General features: G+C 51.2%; 1 protein-coding gene across 2 annotated transcripts in view; it reads right to left on the bottom strand.

The window, feature by feature from the left end:
* Nucleotides 1-286: 286 nt before the first annotated feature.
* Nucleotides 287-18,761, bottom strand: part of fn1b (fibronectin 1b) — a 29,793-nt gene continuing 11,318 nt past the window's right edge. The window contains exons 18-46 of one of the 2 annotated variants that reach the window (XM_030376624.1): nt 18,558-18,752; nt 17,764-18,039; nt 16,936-17,199; nt 16,512-16,606; nt 16,223-16,400; nt 15,799-15,885; nt 14,988-15,185; nt 13,602-13,877; nt 12,909-13,100; nt 12,388-12,477; nt 11,982-12,248; nt 11,373-11,489; nt 10,867-11,028; nt 10,317-10,472; nt 9,598-9,714; nt 8,692-8,961; nt 8,002-8,192; nt 7,689-7,776; nt 7,311-7,490; nt 7,135-7,224; nt 6,461-6,649; nt 5,506-5,595; nt 4,423-4,805; nt 3,666-3,804; nt 3,048-3,209; nt 2,435-2,560; nt 2,112-2,218; nt 1,261-1,356; nt 287-941 (exon numbers count right to left, since the gene is read on the bottom strand). In XM_030376624.1, the coding sequence (XP_030232484.1) occupies nt 870-941; nt 1,261-1,356; nt 2,112-2,218; nt 2,435-2,560; nt 3,048-3,209; nt 3,666-3,804; nt 4,423-4,805; nt 5,506-5,595; nt 6,461-6,649; nt 7,135-7,224; nt 7,311-7,490; nt 7,689-7,776; nt 8,002-8,192; nt 8,692-8,961; nt 9,598-9,714; nt 10,317-10,472; nt 10,867-11,028; nt 11,373-11,489; nt 11,982-12,248; nt 12,388-12,477; nt 12,909-13,100; nt 13,602-13,877; nt 14,988-15,185; nt 15,799-15,885; nt 16,223-16,400; nt 16,512-16,606; nt 16,936-17,199; nt 17,764-18,039; nt 18,558-18,752 (4,853 nt within the window). In that variant the 3' untranslated portion in view covers nt 287-869. The remainder of the gene's footprint in view (nt 942-1,260; nt 1,357-2,111; nt 2,219-2,434; nt 2,561-3,047; nt 3,210-3,665; nt 3,805-4,422; nt 4,806-5,505; nt 5,596-6,460; nt 6,650-7,134; nt 7,225-7,310; nt 7,491-7,688; nt 7,777-8,001; nt 8,193-8,691; nt 8,962-9,597; nt 9,715-10,316; nt 10,473-10,866; nt 11,029-11,372; nt 11,490-11,981; nt 12,249-12,387; nt 12,478-12,908; nt 13,101-13,601; nt 13,878-14,987; nt 15,186-15,798; nt 15,886-16,222; nt 16,401-16,511; nt 16,607-16,935; nt 17,200-17,763; nt 18,040-18,557; nt 18,753-18,761) is intronic. The other variant, XM_030376625.1, reaches the window with a different exon arrangement.

The raw sequence follows: 18,761 nt of genomic DNA on the forward strand, positions 1-18,761 counted from the left end.
CAGTTGGGGCTAATGGAGGATGTGGTAATGCTATTATTATGAATTAACACCAATAGTCTTAACCCCTTTTTGGATCAATACCATTATCTGGTAAGAGACTGATCTTGATTGCAGTTTTTGATTTATTGTTTATTGTTTATTTTACTGGCGAGTAAACAAACAAGTGACCCTGATGTGGTAATAGTAAGCAGCTGATACAAAAAACAGTCCTGTTTTAATCTGTTGACAATACAATGCTAATTATAGGGTTTTATTAGTAGTACTTGTAAAATAAACTGCCAAGTTGTTTAAATCTGTCCAGCTTTATTAAATTCAGATTCTTGTTACAGGAGCAGTACAAAAAAATACAAAAATAATCTTGCACACCCCACTACAGGCACTCACACACACAGTGACAGGAAGGATAAATTAGAAAAAATAGTTCTGAGGAACATAACGAACTCACTCTTGTGTCCACCACACACACTTCTAGCTCCTCCCTACTAAGAGACGGGAGGCCATGAACCAAACATGCACTTCCATGTACATTCCACCGCTTATTACAGCCACATTCTGCACAACAGTGCTTGATTTAGGACAGCTTGTACGCTGCCATTAAGAAATCATATTTTGTGCCACAATACATAAAAATGGTGAGATTTATGAGTATAAAATAGAGCGACATGCTCTCAGAAAAGGTAAGAACACAGAAACGCAGTGAAATACAAGGTGCTGTGCAATGACGAGAAAGGCACTAGGGATGGAAAGTCAAAGCAAACGTAGAACAGAAAATCTAGATAAGAGTAGCAGAGCAACAGTTTCAGTGTGTTAGGCTTGTCGCTATGACAACCCGGGGAACTGACGATGATGGGGGGGGGGGGGGAGTGATTCTACTCCAGGGGGCTGTGGATGGCGTCAGCCAGCAGGTCTGGTCGGAGACATTCGATGGGACAGTGTAGTTTCTAGTGGGACACAAGAAGGGAATTTAGACGTAGGCAGACGGGGAAACGAAAATTGTCTATAGTTTATATGTTCTATTTAATGTTTGGTTATTAATATGTACAGTATTTTGTATGTTTGGTATTTCTTCCCTACCATACCAAGCCGATCCTTCTGGGTCACCTAAACTTATTAGGTGACCCTAAAAAAGTCCATGTGGACAGTTTGCATGGTCTGACATTACTTGTATAACCTGCGACGTTAACCAATCACCACTCGGTATTGTCAGTGCTGGAGGCGGGGTGAGTGTGATTGACAGTGGGCCCTGAGCACCACACTCACCGGTTTGAAGGGGTTGTTGTCACCGTAGCGGACCGGCTGTAGCAGGCTGGCATCCACCCCTGTGCCCGGCTTGCGGCAGTTCTCACAACGCCAGCCCTTCAAGAGAACAACCAGAGAGAGCGTTTGGCTTGGGTCAACAGGGAGGAAGGACAGTGTAGGGGCTTGGGGGACGAAAGGTTCTGGGTCAGAGCCCGAATGACAAGAGTGTAACCTGTAGGCATCCCTAACCCCAACCTGCTCCTTAATGACCTGTCTCTGTAGTGTATGACCCCTACCTACGCCTTAATGACCTGTCTCTGTACTGTCTAACCCCTACCTGCTCCTTAAGGACCTGTCTCTGTACTGTCTAACCCCTACCTTCTCCTTAATGACCTGTCTCTGTACTGTCTAACCCCTACCTTCTCCTTAATGACCTGTCTCTGTACTGTCTAACCCCTACCTGCTCCTTAAGGACCTGTCTCTGTACTGTCTAACCCCTACCTTCTCCTTAATGACCTGTCTCTGTACTGTCTAACCCCTACCTGCTCCTTAAGGACCTGTCTCTGTACTGTCTAACCCCTACCTGCTCCTTAACGACCTGTCTCTGTACTGTCTGACCCCTACCTGCTCCTTAATGACCTGTCTCTGTACTGTCTAACCCCTACCTGCTCCTTAATGACCTGTCTCTGTACTGTCTAACCCCTACCTGCTCCTTAATGACCTGTCTCTGCACTGTCTCACCCATACCTATGACCTGTCTGTACTGTCTAACCCCTATGCCCCTTCTCTGTACTAGCTAACCCCATTCATAGATAGATAATATATAATCAATGAATAGATGATAGGTGTCTTGGTGTAGGGTCGTGTCTCACCTGCTGTCCCCCAAAGCAGGAGCACGTGCAGATGGCTCCTTCGTACTCCTTCTGCCACTGCTGGCCCACATTGTACGAGTTCCCCTCATCGTAACACACCGATTCATCTACACACACACACACACACACACACACACACGCGCGCACACACACACACACAGACGCACACACACGCACATAGCTTAGTCAAGACACAACACAATACAGGCTGAACAAAACACACATCATCTTCTACAACACAACACGCGCAACACACCCAATCCAACGCAACTCCACACAACACACCCACACACACCACCCCGGGAATCGAACCAGGAACTTACGCGGTTCACACTTGAACTCGCCCTTGCCGTTGCCCAGACACGTGCAGCTCATCATGTGGCCGTTGTCGGCCTTGCGGTCCCACTTCTCGCCCACGCGGTAGTTGTGGCCGTTGTCATGACACCACTCTGGGGTGAAATAAAGCGTTGGTTAGGGGACGGGGTTAATATTTTTGTGTGTATTAGTATTTATTCACATATATCATGTTGTTAAGATGATTGATCATGATTATTATACAGTTTGTTATACATTAATACTATTAATCATATTATTATAGTCATTACAATGATTGTGATTCTGAACTACATGTATATATACTATAATATCCATTTTTCTTTTGTTGTTTTTGATTAATTTTCCTCTCATGAAGACCTTAAAACCTGTTTAAATCATATGAACACTGGTTCATATTATGTATTATATAAATAATACATTTATGTATTATATACTGTATATGTATTATTTATATACATCTCAACGAATGGTGCCGACCGTAACACAAAATGGACGACGTCCTGACGGTTGTGTGTGTAAACAGTCGACCTCGCTGAGGCTCATATTCATATCCACTACAGTCTTTGGTGCAGCGCTGCATTGTGGGGGAGTGAGTCTTACTGGAGGAGTCGCAGCGGAAGTGGCCGCTGCCCATGCCCAGGCACTTGCACCACAGCTTGAAGCCCGTCTCGGACATGCGCTCCCACTGGGCGCCCACCTCGTGGGTGGTGGCCGTGAAGGCGTCGTAGCAGGAGTCGCTGCCAGAGGCCCCGCCTTCGCTGACTGAAGAGGGAGAGAGGGGTGAGAGGGGCGAGAGGGGCGAGAGAGAGAGAGAGAGAGAGAGAGAGAGAGAGAGAGAGAGAGAGAGAGAGAGAGAGAGAGAGAGAGAGAGAGAGAGAGAGAGAGAGATTAAGAGAGAGAGGGGTGAGAGGGACAAGAGAGAGAGGGGTGAGAGGGAGCGAGAGAGAGAGGGAGAGAGAGAGAGAGACAGCGGGAGCGGTGGTGATTAGGGGGAAGAGAGAGAGAGGAAGGGAGTGATTAGAATACAATAATATTTAATCATACAATCATATTTAATTCCCCACAAGACGTTGTTGTTCCGAGTTCCAGAATTAAGGTTCAGGAAAATCCCGAAAGACTCTCAGAGAAGCTCGATCATTGACATCATTTTCCCAAATCGGCAGTCAGTACTGAGATGCTGAGATATATCCTGAAAGCAGACCTAGTTTCTGGTCTCACCTGAGTTGCCGGCGGTGATGTAGGTGTCCAGGATCTTCTCCTTCAGGAGCCCCCTCAGTGCCTCCACGATGACGTTGTAGGAGACCCCAGAGCTCAGGCCCACCAGGGTGGCGCCGGTGGCGGTGTTGGGCAGACGCATCTGACACACGACGAGACGAGATGCATCACTGAATCAATCACGCCTCGATGAAGCGCTTCACTCATTGATTGCCAGGGCTTCTCGACACTCGTTGGGCGTCAAAACTGAGCGTCCCACTCAAATGGTAGTCCTACTCTCATGCCACCATCGATAACACTCCAACAAACACCTTCACTACCACCACGAGGCTGCAGGCCTACTGCCTCGCTCACCTAGAACTCCCATCTCTCTTTTTGTTTGGTTCCGGTTTCCGACCGACCCTGTCAATTTATGTGCGACCCAAATTATTTTATGAGCTTTAAAATAAATAAATAAAATAAATAAAAAATAAAGTTTTTTTTTTTTTGATGCAAACTATTATGTTTTGGTACAGGACCTCTTCATTCTGTACAAGGATGAGCGAATTTTCTCGTTTTTAAATGAAAACAACCTACCTATCATTCGCTGCCGCTGGAAAAAAATAAAATAAAAAAATAAAATAAATTCCCTACCTACCCATGACCTCAACTGACAACCAACAGGAACCAAACTTTTTTTTTTTATGCCCCATCTCTAATGCCCCCAGCAATCACACCCCCACTACCACCGCTACGCCGGCAGGCCTACTGCCTCGCTCACCTGGAATTCCGTCTCCCCGCTCTGGGAGGGCGGGCGGCAGGTGACCAGGTAGGCGGTGCTTTGGCGGTAGGCGGGCCAGCGAACGGTGGTGCGGGTCTGGGCCTCCTGGGGCAGCCCGGTGGACCTCTCTATGAAAGCATACGGGTTAACAGCGGGCAGCTGGGGTTCCACCACGGGGATGCGGTTCCCGTCGCGGTCGGGCAGCGGCAGCAGCACCAGCGTCTCGCGCTGGGGCTGGGGCGTGCCGCCGCCGCCGGTACCGCTGTACTCGTACTCCACGCCCTGGCCGTGGCCGTCCTGGCCCGGCTGGCCGCTGGAGGTCACCAGGATGTCGGAGGTGTCGGGTTCCTCGGGGCTGGTGGGGATAAGCGAGGGCTCCACTTCTATGCGGGGCAGAGAGGGTTAGCGGGCAGGTTAGACTTGGGGAGCGGCAGGGGGGCGCAGTAGCATGTCGCGGCCAGCAGGGGGCGATGTTTCTCTTGTGCAACACCGTGGGTGTTTGAGAAGTATCGTCGACACACAGGGGATGTTTTGAATGGTGTTTCCAGAAGGCATTCAAAATCACAGATACTGTTTGAAGTTTCCTAATAAACAGTATCCACTGATTGTTTAATTCACAGCCTCTAGAGTTACAGAGGTGGTGTTATCTCTGCAGTAGTACTCAGTTACTCAGTATTCCACAATTCCAAATGCTTGGATTACTTACTTGCTGTGTCAGTTACAGTTCTGACTGTCGTAGGCTACTATCATTCTGTGAAAACCTGCCTCAAATCTGATGGGCTTGCATATAGTGTATAGCACAGTACCTTTAGAAGTACATACACTTGTTATGCAAATTGTGTGCATTACCAGACACACACACACACATAGGCACACGCACGCAAGTGCATACTTACCTTTGTGCTGTTTCCTAGGTGTGTGGAGTTGCTGCATTGTTTGATCTCATGCATATTTGTGTGTGTGTGTGTGTGTGTGTGTGTGTGTGTGTGTGTGTGTGTGTGTGTGTGTGTGTGTGTGTGTGTGTGTGTGTGTGTGTGTGTGTATGCGTGTGTGTGTGTGTGTGTGCATAGCTTAAGCACTCACTGGTGTTGACTTTGCCCTCCAGGGCTGGGCTCTTCCGGTGGTTCTGCACGGCGTAGATCTTGATGAGGTACCGGGTGTTGGGTCTCAGGCCTGGAGGAACACAGTGCACAGAGTCAGACCTCACCAGTCCCACTCCGACCCCCCTCAAGGGCCTTCAGCAAGGCACGGGAGGGGCCCTTTATAATGAAGGGCCCCTAGGTCGCCACCAGGGGATGTGATGTTGAACAGCCGTCACAAGCCATTTCAAAACTGAACAGTCCAGTGGTAGGCTGGTTGGTCGGTCTGTCTGTCCTACCAGTTGGTACAGTCCACTAGGCCGGCTGGTTGGTTGGTCTGTCTGTCCTACCAGTTGGTACAGTCCACTAGGCCGGCTGGTTGGTTGGTCTGTCTGTCCTACCAGTTGGTACAGTCCACTAGGCCGGCTGGTTGGTTGGTCTGTCTGTCCTACCAGTTGGTACAGTCTACTAGGCCAGCTGGTTGGTTGGTCTGTCTGTCCTACCAGTTGGTACAGTCCACTAGGCCGGCTGGTTGGTTGACCTGTCTGTCTGTCCTACCAGTTGGTACAGTCTACTAGGCCGGCTGGTTGGTTGGTCTGTCTGTCTGTCCTACCAGTTGGTACAGTCTACTAGGCCGGCTGGTTGGTTGGTCTGTCTATCCTACCAGTTGGTACAGTCCACTAGGCCGGCTGGTTGGTTGACCTGTCTATCCTACCAGTTGGTACCGTCTACTGGGAAGGCTGGTCTATATATCCTACCGGTTCACCACTAGGTAGGCTGGTTTAACTATCCTACCAGCTCGGTGGGACCCACCCACTTGTGACAGAACATAGTATGCTGAGGTTTGACATCATTGTGGTTTCGGATGGGGGGGGGGGGAGAGAGAGAGAGAGAGAGAGAGAGAGAGAGAGAGAGAGAGAGAGAGAGAGAGAGAGAGAGAGAGAGAGACCACAGGGTACCGTGGATGGTGGCGTAGTTCTGGCCAGCGTGGGGGGACGGGCTGAGTGCGCGTGGGGGTCCGCCGGACTCCTCGTAGGTGACGAAGTACCCGCTGAAGCGGGTGGAGGGGGGCTGCCAGCGGAAGGACACGCTGGTGGGGGTCAAGGACAAGAACTCCAGGTTGGTCGGGGGCCGGAACGCCGGCGCGGCTGAGACACAGAAACATGGACATTTATTTGATGCAAACACAATTAAAACCCGAAAGTAAAAATAAGCAAATCCTTGATTTATATATGTTTCATGTATTTTCATTTTATTATTTTATTTGTGCTTTGTTTTTCCTTTATCATAATCGAAAATGAAAGAGAATTGGTGACTAACTCGAAAAGGTTCATTTGGTCTAACTTGTTTAATTTATAGGTTCATGTAAACAGACTAGTATCTCTTTTTACGTTTTTTTTTCCGACTCCTTCTTCTTCAGAAGCGTCACAGCAACATCCGACGCTTCTGAAGAAGACTGCAGGAAGTAGTCGAAACGCGTCAAAGGTAAAAACTAAGAGATACTAGTCTGTTTACATGAACATGTCAATTAATAGAATGGGTGACCATCCCTAGAGTGGACTGTCTTTGTGTGTGCTGCCGCACCTGCGGTCTCAGTGAGTGTGTAGGGGGTGATCTCTGTGTGCTGCCGTACCTGTGGTCTCAGTGATGATGTAGGGGGGACTCTTCGCGTCCCCCTTCAGCGTGTACATGGCGATCTCATAGGCCGTGTTCGGCTGCAGACCTTCAGCAGCGAGGGAGACAGAGTGGTGTTCAACAGGGAAATACGCGGCACATCTATAATCAGTCTCGGTCAGTCTCGAACCTTACCGGTCAGGGTGAACTGCTTCCTGTCTCCCGGGACCACCTCCCTGATGGGGCCGCTGGATCTGTCCACGGGCGTGGTGATGATGAGGAAGCCGGAGATGGGCTCCATCTTGGTTCGCCACACCAGAGTGAAGGAGTTCTCTGTCCTCTCCCTGACGACGACGTGTCGCGGAGCGCTCACTTCTACACACGGCGGGGACAGCGTCAGACTCAAGGAGCTGGGCGTGTGTTTGTTTATCTGTGTGTGTGTGTGTGTGTGTGTGTGTGTGTGTGTGTGTGTGTGTGTGTGTGTGTGTGTGTGTGTGTGTGTGTGTGTGTGTGTGTGTGTGTGTGTGTGTGCGTGTGTGTGTGTGTGTGTGTCTGTGTGTGTGTTTGTGTTACCTTGCAGTGTGGTGACTTCTTCTGTTAATGGTTCGCTGGAGAGAGTGTTTTGAAGCGCAAACACCTGGACAATGTACGTGGTTCCCACCTGAAAAACACACATGCACACGCACACACACACACACACACACACACACACACACACACACACACACACACACACACAAGTCATATTGAGGAATGAAACAACAGGAATAAAAACTCCTAGCTTCCACAATTAGTGGGCGCCAGGTCGAAGGGCAGGGCAGTACACAAGGGGGGCGTGGCCATGACAGAAGGGGGAGGGGAGACGTGGGCGGGGGGCGGGGCCTACCATCAGGCCGCTGGCGGTGGCGCTGGTGGTGTCGGGGGCCAGGTTCAGCTCCTTGGCGGGCCCCTGGTAGCTGTCCTTGGGGTGGAACACCACGCGGTAGCCCGTGAGCTGGGAGTCGGGGGCGCGCCAGGACAGGACCACCGTGGTGGCCTCCAGGGAGTCCACCTTCAGGTCCGTGGGAGCGGGGATGGCTGGGGGGGGTCATGGAGAGAGGAAAGACAACGGCGGGACAAAGCGATGAATCAGAATGCCAGGATTGCTGCCAAATTAAGAAGGGAATTGAGGAGGAAGAACCTTCTAGTCGTTAAGAAGAATCATCAGTCGTTTTTACATTAGTGTTCGCATCCCCCCTTGCTTTGTACAGACAAAAAGGGCAAGTGTGTGTGTGTGGTGTGTATTTGCGGTGTGTACATACACGCACATGTATGTATGGCTGTGTGGTGTGTGCCTATGTGTGTACGTGCGGGTGCGGTGTGTATGCGTGTGTGTGTGTGTGTGTGTATGTTTGCGTGGTTTGTACGTGTACGCGTGCGGTGTGTACGCGCGCCCGTGCATCTGCGTGTGTGTGTATCTGCATTCCGTGTACTCGCGGTGTGCGGTGTGTATGTGCGCGGCGTGCGCGTGCATGTGCCAGGCGTGCGCCTCTGTGTGTGCGTGTCTGGACTGAGTGGCGGCCCGCCCTGCTCCTACCGGTGGCCTGGGAGCCCACCAGCGGGCGGCTGGGGCGGCGGTCCTGGTAGGCGATGACCTTGACGGTGTACACGGTGCCGGGTCGCAGGCCGCGGAGCAGCGCGGTGCTCTGGTCGGGGCGGGGGGCCGGGCGCAGCTCCCGCTCACGGTCCCCGGGGAGGGAGTACAGCACCTGGTACTTGGAGACGGCCCCGCTGGGACGGGCCCAGGAGATCCGCATGGAGTTGGAGTCCACGTCGGAGAAGCTCAGCTGCTTGGGGGCGTCCATGTCTGCAGACGAAGGGAGAGGGGGTGAGGGTGTGGCCCCCTGGGGCTCCGGGTGATGCACGACCATTGTGGTGAACGGTGTTACTGCTGCATTGTTTGTCTTTATTTCTTATACCTGATGGAAGTATGTTTTCATTCCCTACGAGAGTTTTCTACTTTGCATAATAATAAAAAAAAAATATATATATTTATAATAATATATAATAATTAGACATATATATATATATATAATTATTTTTTTATACATTGGTACTCAAGGCGGGGCCCTATTGTTGTTAAGGCGGCCTTAACCATAGAGTGCTGGGGGAAACACTGCTGTAGGGTTAGGTTTATGTAATTATAGTAATTATACATATTTATAATAATATTATATATAATATTCTTATATATATTATTATATTTAAAATATTATATAATATTATATCTATATCTAGATATTGTTATTGTGTTGAATTATTGGGATTTTTGTTGTTACTCTTATTTTAATCCTAACTGTTGATATTATGCGTTATTATACATTTATCAACATTAATATCAGTACAAATAGTATTCAGTGTAGATTTGTCACAATGCCACAGTCCATTACAAACAAGCAAAACCAAAGGCCATTTCTGGTCATGTGACCAGGTCTCCACCAACCAGTGGTGGCGGTCTCCACGGCGGGCGGGGAGGCCTTGTTGTCCTTGTCCAGGGCGAACACCCGGACTGTGTAGACCGTGGACGGGTTCAGGCCAGTGATGGTCCTCTCTGTCTGGGCTGAACAGGACGGACAAGAGGACAGGAGGATGAGTAAGGGTGGCACGAGGCCCTAAAAGAACGCGATACGTCACCTGCATTAACTTTAGACATATTAGTGAATAAATGGTGATATGTTCATATTTATATATTTTGTATCTAATTATGTTGTGTTTTGTATGTTTGTACTTTATGTAGAATGGTTATTTTATATATAATACATGTGTGCGTCTGTATGTGTATGTGTTAGTGTGCGTGCATGCGTGCCTGCGCGTGTGTGTGTGTGTGTGTGTGTGTGTGTGTGTGTGTGTGTGTGTGTGTGTGTGTGTGTGTGTGTGTGTGTGTGTGACACACACACACACACACACACACACACACACACACACACACACACACACACACACACACTTATTTTAATCCTAACTGTTGATTATGTGTGTGTGTGTGTGTATGTGTGTGTGTGTGTGTGTGTCACACACACACACACACACACACACACACACACACACACACACACACACACACACACACACACACACACACACACACACAACAGAAGTATGTATCCACAACATGAACCGGTTCCAGCGGCTAAAGGACCAGCCGACGCCCCGGTAACGCACCTGGGCCCAGGACCTCGGAGAAGGTGTCCCTGGGCTGGTTCTCGGGGGTGCTGGAGATCCTGTAGCCGGAGACGGGGCCCGGCGCGGGGCTCCAGCGGACGGTCAGGGAGTTGGTGGTCTTCCCGGTGACCTCCAGGCCCACAGGGCTGTCCATTTCTGGGGGAGGGAGACACGTCGCGTCTCAGAGCGCATCTCTAGCAGTGACACTCACTCACACTGGGGGGGACGGGATTTGGCCGAAAGAAGAATATTGGTCCTTTTTCTGCAATGTTCAGACAATGACATCTATCGTGTGTTTGTGCTGGTTTTATATACCATCCTTTGTTATTTCTTGAATATTTCGTTTTTTGTTTTGTACATGTTGTCTTAATGCAAAACGTACAATTAATATTATTGTGCCAGCATTGACGGCTTTCTTTGCAACTGAATCCAAACGCCGGTGGCTTTTTTAATATGAGGCTCTGAACTCCCTTCTGTCGATTGGCTATACTCCCCTACGTCCAACCCTAGTGTCCCCATGCCGGACACTCGTCCCTGAACCGCTACTCACCGGTGGTGTGTTTGACGGCGACGGGGGTGCTGTAGGAGGGGCTGTCCCCCCGCCCGCTGACGGCGTACACGGTGATGGTGTAGTCGGTGGCCGAGCTCAGACCGGTGATGGTGGCGTTGGTCTCCCTGCCTGGCAGGGTGAACTCCTGTGGGGTCTCCCCAGCTGGGGGGGGGAGAGAAGGAGAGAAAGAGAGAGGAAGAGAGAGGAAGAGAGAGGAAGAGGCAGAGGGAGGGAGAAGGAGGAAGAGGGAGGGAGAGGGAGAAGGAGGAAGAGGCAGATGAAGGGGGAGGGATAGGGAGAGGGGGAGAGGAGAGAAGAGAGGCAGAACAAGAGGAGGGTGGGAGGCAGGGTGAAGGAGGGAGGGAGAGACGAAGGAAGAGAGGCAGAAGAGTAGAAGGAAAGGAGCACGTTAAGGTCGGTCGATTATTATTGCTGCTATTTGTATTGTTTAGATTGTGGTGTCGTGTTCTTTTGTACTGCTGATTGATGACTGAGTCAGGCTGTACCTTCGCTCCCGTAGGTGACCCTGTAGTACCTCACTGGGGCCGAGGGGGCGTCCCAGCTGATGCTGATCTTGGTGGGCTCAGAGTAGACCACCGCCAGGTCACTGGGGGCGTCCGAGGCTGAGAGACATAACACAGCTCTGTTATAGTCACCACTGTCGCCAAAGAAACCACAAGTACGCTGTTCAATGTTAAACGGTAAATTGACTGCATTTATATTGCGCTTTTCTAACCAGTTGACGCTCAAAGTGCTTTACAATATTATCTAACTTTCACCCATTCATGCACACACACACACACACACACCGACGGCGGTGACATCCATGCAAGGCAACAGCCAGCTCGTTGGGAGCGATCAGGGTGAGGCGTCTTCCTCAGGAACACCTCGACACTCAGCTAGGAGGAGCCGGGGATTGAACTGGCAACCTTCCGGGTTCCAGCCAACTCCGCTCTACGTACATCCCGGGCCACATTCTGCCCCAGTCAACATAGTATGAGCGTCACCATCTTTTTTCATCTTTTTGACGCTTGCAGAAAGACTGCAGCTAGGGAGGGCTGCGGGAATTGAACCCAGGACTTACACATGTGTATATAAACAGCACTAGTACTCACTAGTGCCCTGAGTGCCGGTCAGAGGTAGGCTTTCGTCGCGGCCGTTGACGGCGAACAGTGACACCAGGTATTCGGTATCGGGCTCCAGGGTGGTCAGGGTGTAGTGGTTCCGGCTTGGGGGCAGGCGCTCCTCCCTGACCCGCTTGTTGTTCACCTGCTCGTAGCGCAGCCGGTAGCCGCTGATCACGGCCGTGGGCGCCACCCAGTGGACGGTGAAGGAATTGGTGGCGATTTCAGAGAAGTCCAGACCGGTGGGGGAGTCCAGGGCTGGGTGATGGTGGGGGGTGGGGAGGAAGAGGTGGATGGGAGGAAGGGGGAGGTCAGAGCTACACACAGATGCACGAACAACTACAAATGCACAACCACGCAAGGAACCGAAAACTGCTATTTTGTTTGTCCAACTCACTGGTTTTCTGTGTTGTTGTGACCGGCACGCTCTCTCGGTCTCCGAACACAACCACCACGCTGATGTGGTACTCGGTGTAGGGCAGGAGGTCTGCACGGGACCACAAGAGGAACACACCAATGTCTAATCACTGACAATAACTAGGAAAAAGAAGGGGCAGCAAGAAACAGTTTTACCCAGTCCTGTAACCTGTGAGCATATGTGTCTTGCTAGACATATAAAGTTATAACTTTAAACAGATATCATGATGATCAACGTCATCATTGCTACAAAAATGACTGCAGACTGCAACAAAGTGCTTCATGTCTGAACCAGACGTGTACAGTAAACAGGATGTAAACAGGAAGTGCACATGTGGCTCAGGGTACGTGAGCAGATGCTACAGTACAGTGGAGGACAGGAAGTAAACAGGAAGTGTAACAAGAGTGCAGTATAGTGTACAACAGGAAACATACAGGGAGTGAACGGGAAGTACAGCGCCGCGAGTTCAAAAACGGTGACAGGAAAGCCCTGAGTCTTACTCTGCAGCAGGACGGTGTTGGTGGCTCCGCCCTCGTTGATCTCTCTCACGTCCTCGTCGCTGGCCACCGGATGGTAGCGCACCACGAAGCGGGAGATCTGGCTGGGCGTGGGCACGCTGGGGATGGCCCAGGTCACCCTCATGTGGTCGGCGCCCACCCCTCCGACCCTCAGGTTCTCCGGAGCGGGGACGCCTGCGAGCGGCGGGGGGGGGGCGGTTTAGTGACAGCAGCGGGTCAGGGCTGGGATCAAAGAGGAACTGGCAGGGGGCAACCCCTGTTTAGTTAAGTACTGTAACTAGCTGCCATGGGCGGGGAGAAACCAAGGCTTTACCCCTCCGTGGTGAAGGTATATCAAGGCTTAGAGAGGAGTGGCTAACCTCATCTGACTAAACATAAACACGTTCCTGTCAAAATGAAGGCTTGGCCATAACATCTGCGCATTCCTTATTATTGCATGCGATTTTTTGCATATCGATGCATGCGTTACATGCATATTAATATTGCTTGTTTCAATGTGCATGTTAAAGGTTATAGGTTTAGCTCATGTTACATGTCAATTAGGACTTTATGTGCAATCACATGTTCTGGTTATTTTCCATCACCCCCTTCCCCCCCCCCCCCCCCCTCCCGTTCCCCCACCCCCCTCCCGTTCCCCCACCCCCAACCGGTAGTCAGTAGAAGCGGTTAAATCACCCGTCTGCGTGTGCATTGTGTGTGTGACCGGCGTGCTCTCGCCGTTCTCCGTCACCGTGGCGACACTGATGTCATAGTCCACGCCGGGCTCCAGGCCCACCACCGTGTAGCGGCCCGTGGACCGGTCGACCGTGTCACGCACGATGGGCTGGCTCCCGCCCACGGTTACCACGGTGATGCGGTAGCCCGTGACGGCGCTGTGTGTCAGCGGGGTCCAGCGCAGGCCCATGGTGGTGTCAGTAATGTCCACAAAGTCTACGCGGAGCGGCGGTATGGCTGGACGGGGGTGAGGGTTTGAGGGGTGGAGGGGTGAGGGTTGGAGGGGTGAGGGTGAGAGGGGCGCGTGCAGAGGGGCGATGAGATTGAGACAGTTAAGCATCACCGTGCACCGAGCCCCATTGAAGTCTCAGTGAGGGTTTAAAGACAACGTGAAGTTGATGGTGTACAAGGATGTGTATTAGATTCGAATGAGGTTTTATGGTGGGGTTGGCGAGGCCAAAGATGTATGCACTCATCTGCGTATGTGTGGGAGATGACCAGGACTTCGGCTCTGTGTCCTAGTAGATGATGCCCATAGTGTTTATATTGGTGGAAGATGGTAAGCCCAGCCCATGGGAAAATATTGTCCCAGTCGAAAAAATGTGTCTATATGCAAGTGAAGGGGAGATGGTTGTTTGTGTTCATTTCACGTTGTCTTTAAGAATTAAATTAAATTAATTCCCATTCTTGTTAAAGCATTTAAACACCCAGAAACAGCATTAAGTGAAACAGTAGCCATGCTGAAATGAACAAGAGTTAAATTCCCAAGTACAGTCATTATCATACAACTCCTAAATTATGATTAAATCTCACGGGATGAATTAAATCATTTCCAACATGTAAGTATAATTATTCCCAAAAGTAATCTAATCTATAACACATTCAAAGTTGCATGCATATGCTCGACATTTGGTAAAACTAAATTCAGCCAATGTTAGTAGAGGTGTGCAAATGAGTGAGATTCAGTCTAAAGTAGCGCGGCAGGATTGTCTCGTGGTGAGGTGTTGGACTCCCAGACGAATGGTTCTTGTTGTGAACCAATATGTCCTTAGGCATCCTTGACCAAGATGCCCTAACGTCTACCTGCTCATGATGCGTCACTTTGAGTCCTGCTCCTGCTAGGGATGCTATGCTAACAGGGAGTTCAGCTAGCTAGCCTAAAAACAGCATGCTAAGAGGAAGTTAGCATAGAGGTGCCTCAGGATCCTGGAGACCTACCTTGTGTCACCGTGAGAACAGGGGAGTTAGCATGGCGTCCTTCGGTTTAACCGTGGATACTATTAGAAGGGAAGTTGGCCACGGTAGCCTATGGACGCTATGCTAACAGGAAGTAGATGGTGGTCCTACCTGGCGTGACGGTGGTGGACACTGGCTTGCTCTCCTGGTCTCCCTTCACTGCCACCACGCTGATCTCGTGCTCCACCCCGGGACTCAGGCCCTCCAGGTTCATGGAGGTCTGGTCCGGACCCACAAGCTCCTCCAGGGTGTCTCTGCGCTGGCCCTCGACCGAGGACCCGTGGCTCGTCACACGGTAACCCGTCAGGGCTGCAGGCACAAGCAGCGTTTAGAGAGACCAAGGCCTACTAAAGGCCCAGCTAATGGCCCAGTGAAGGCCACGCTAAAGGCCTAGCCAAAGGCCAGCTAAAATGATAGCTAAAGGCCTAGCTAAAAGCATTGCAAAAGGCCAGCTAATGGCCAGCTAAAGAGCCAGCTAAAGTTATAGCGAAAGGCCTTGATAAAGGCCCCGCTAAAGGCATAGCTGGAGGCCTGCTAAAGGCCCAGCTAAAGTTATAGCTAAAGGCCAGCTAAAGGCACAGCTAAAGGCTTAGCTAAAGGCCTGCTAATGGCCCAGCTAAAGGCCTGGCTAAAGGCCTAGCTAAAGGCCCAGCTGAATGCCCAGCTAAAGTCCTGCTGATGGCCCAGCTAAAGGCCTAGCTAAAGACCTGCTAAAGGCCAGCTAAAGGCCCAGCTAAAGACCCAGCTAAAGGCCCTGCTAAATGCCCAGCTAAAGTCCTGCTGATGGCCCAGCTAAAGGCCTAGCTAAAGACCTGCTAAAGGCAAGATAAGGGCCCTTCTGTAGGCCAGCTAAAGGGTCCCAGCCCGGGCTGGACCGGCGGGCAGTGAACCAGAGGGGTCGGGGCAGGAGGGTAATAATTGCCTGGTGTGTTGGAGCGGCTCCAGCTGACGGTCCAGCTCAGGCCATTGGGGTTGGTCAGGACACTGAGGTCAGTGGGGGCCGAGGGCACTGGAAGGGGGGGGGGGGGGGGGGGGAACACCATAAGGTTATGAGGCTCATACAAGATAAGATATTCATCTCGGGTGGGATGGGAAGTGCAAATCAATCAAGACAATATTAACAAAAGAATAAAAATCAATAGACACGCAATAAATCCATTTCGTCTCTGTCCAAAATAATCCCAATAGAATAGATAAATGTCCCAAAGAAAGGAGCATATATATGATCTTCTGAAAAGAAATGAGGTAATGGGTGGTTTGTTCATTAGTGCCAATAAACATAATATCATATAATATAAGTCAGATAACGGCAGCCAATCAGGAACTAGTCTCCAAAGGTGACTCACGGGTGACGACGTTATGGTTGAACGGTTTGCCTTGGTTACGGCCGTTGACGACGGGCTGGAGGCTGTAGGTGTACTCGGTCCCGGGGGTCAGGCCCGTCACCGTGACGACCCCGCTGTCGGAGGTGGCGGGTCGGGGGGTGGTGCCGGACTGGCCCGGCAGAGTGGGCTGGGCCGACAGCTGAGGACCGGAGAGTCAGGGGATGGTTGACAAACGGCAGATTGGAGATCGGCTTGTCACAGAAAGAATCACGGGGAATAAAATCACAGTGAAAGTGAAACTAAGCAGCACCTTGTAGCTGAACCTGGGCTTCGGCAACCATGTGATGATGATGGAGGTGTCCGTGTAGTCCGGGGTGAAGTTGGGGAAGGTGCCCGTCTGGGGAGCTGTCAGAAGGTAGGGTCACCAGTTAGTTTAGGTTAATGTTTCTGTTCTAACCCGTCCTGTCATGTCATTGTTCTGTACTTGTGTGTCCTATTATCCTGTCATGTTTAGGATTATTTATCCTTTATTCAACCTGGCAAGAGTCCTCTCCTGTCTAGTACTGTCTTAGCCTTTATTTTCCGGTACTAGCCTAGCTTGTCCTGTGTTGGCCTATCCTATCCTGTCCTGGACTAGCCTATCTGGTCCTCTGGTAGCCTATCGTGTCCTTATGGTCGCCTATCTGGTCCCCTATCCGCCTGGCCGGTCCCTAGCGCACTGCGTGGGGGCTCACTGGTGGTGAAGTGTCTGGTGGTCTCGGGGCTGAGTTCCTGGTCCAGGTGGGAGTGCAGGGTGACGGTGTACTCCGTCTCAGGCTCCAGGTCCGTCAGGTGGTAGCGGGTCACGTCCAGTGGGACCTTGCGGGAGTAGAGCACGTTGCCCTGCGTGCTGAGCACCAGCAGGTAACCCGTCACCGTGGACTCGGGGGCGCCCCACACCACCACGGCGCTGTCCGGACCCACCTCGGAGATCTCCGCGTCCGTGGGCATGCCGGGCTCTAGGGGGTGTGGGCGGAAACAAACAACGTTAAGCTATCTTCAGTCCGATGTGGGTTGACGACTTCAGCATCACACACCGAGTCATGGTGGTCTTGTTGAGGGGTAAGGGTTCCAGGGAGCATCTAGGGGTTCTATGAACATCCTTAGGCCCAATCCCATTTCTACCCCTTACCCCTTCCCCTTACCCCTTCAAAACAAGGGGGAGGGGTAAGGGGAAGGGGGAAGGGGTAGAAATGGGATTGGGCCTTACTGTACCGACAGCGATATATTGTTGTTCTTTTTCCTGACAAATGTACTTATTGTAAGTCGCTTTGGACAAAAGCTTCCGCCAAATGCCCTAAATTTAAATCTCGGCTAACTCCCGGTGTCAATAGTCTACCTGTAAGCATCGATGATGCTCTGAAGCCCACCTGCACTTTAATGAAATTGGATAGCAAATATAATAGTACACCAACTATTATGGTGTACATCAACGCCGTTAAGGGAATCCGGGGAGACTCCCCAATACTCAAATTGAGTCGTAGTTCACAGATATCTTTGTGGGGGGTTGCTTGTGAACGTACTGGTGGTCTTGAACGCGGTCAGGGGCTCGCTCTCGGTGGCCCCGTTGACGGCGTAGACGAGGAAGCGGTACCGGGTGCCGGGCTTCAGCGAGGTGAGCTCCACCTTGGCCACCGAGGACAGGGGCAGCGTGAGGGGCTGCTTGGCCCCCTCGGGGGTCATGGGGTGGAAGATGACCGTGTAGCCCGTCACCTCCTCCGGAGGGCCCTCCCAGGTCAGGGAGATCTTGGTGTCGGTCACCTCGTAGAACTGCAGGTTGCTCGGGGGCGGGACGAACGCTGGGGAAAGGGGAGGGGACAATGCAGTTGACGGACAGGTTGGGATTTGGATGGGCCGTGCGGGGGCTGGAGTGTTCCGATGTTTGTTCACGCCGTTTTTCTTGTTTTTATTTGTTTTACGATTCTGAATTCTGATTCTGATTCAGCTACTATGATTTCAATGTTTGCAATTTTTATTTAGTTATTCTTTATTTTATTTGATGGATTCTGAATGCTGATTCGGTTGATATGATTTAATTGTTAGCATTTAGTTTTGTCTCGATTTTTAGATTTATCTTGTACCACCTTACGTTATGTACGAGCTGCTTGTATATGCTCCATCTTCTCTTTTCGCCTCACCTAATACCCAATCCCCTTTCTCTCACTTTATAATGGAGTGAAAGACAGAGGAACACCCCGTTCACCCAGAGCTGGGCTGGTCTGCTGCCAGATGTGTTGAGACTAGGTTAGACTGGGAAGCACGGTGCCACGGCACCATCCGGCAAGGTGCCGTGGTCCGTCCGGCACGGGCCGCCTACCTGAGACGGGGGAGCCCGACGTCCAGACCTGGAAGAAGACGGGCAGGCTCTCCTGGTCCTCCTCCACTGCCCAGATGCTGATGTTGTAGAGAACGGCGGGGTGCAGGTCCACCAGCTTCACGGAGGTGTCGGTGGACAGCAGCGTCAGCTCCGTGCTGGAGCCCTCCAAAGCCGGGACGTACACCAACCGGTAGCCTGGGGCGA

Source organism: Gadus morhua, chromosome 14 (assembly GCF_902167405.1).
Source record: "Gadus morhua chromosome 14, gadMor3.0, whole genome shotgun sequence".
Taxonomy (NCBI): Eukaryota; Metazoa; Chordata; class Actinopteri; order Gadiformes; family Gadidae; genus Gadus; species Gadus morhua.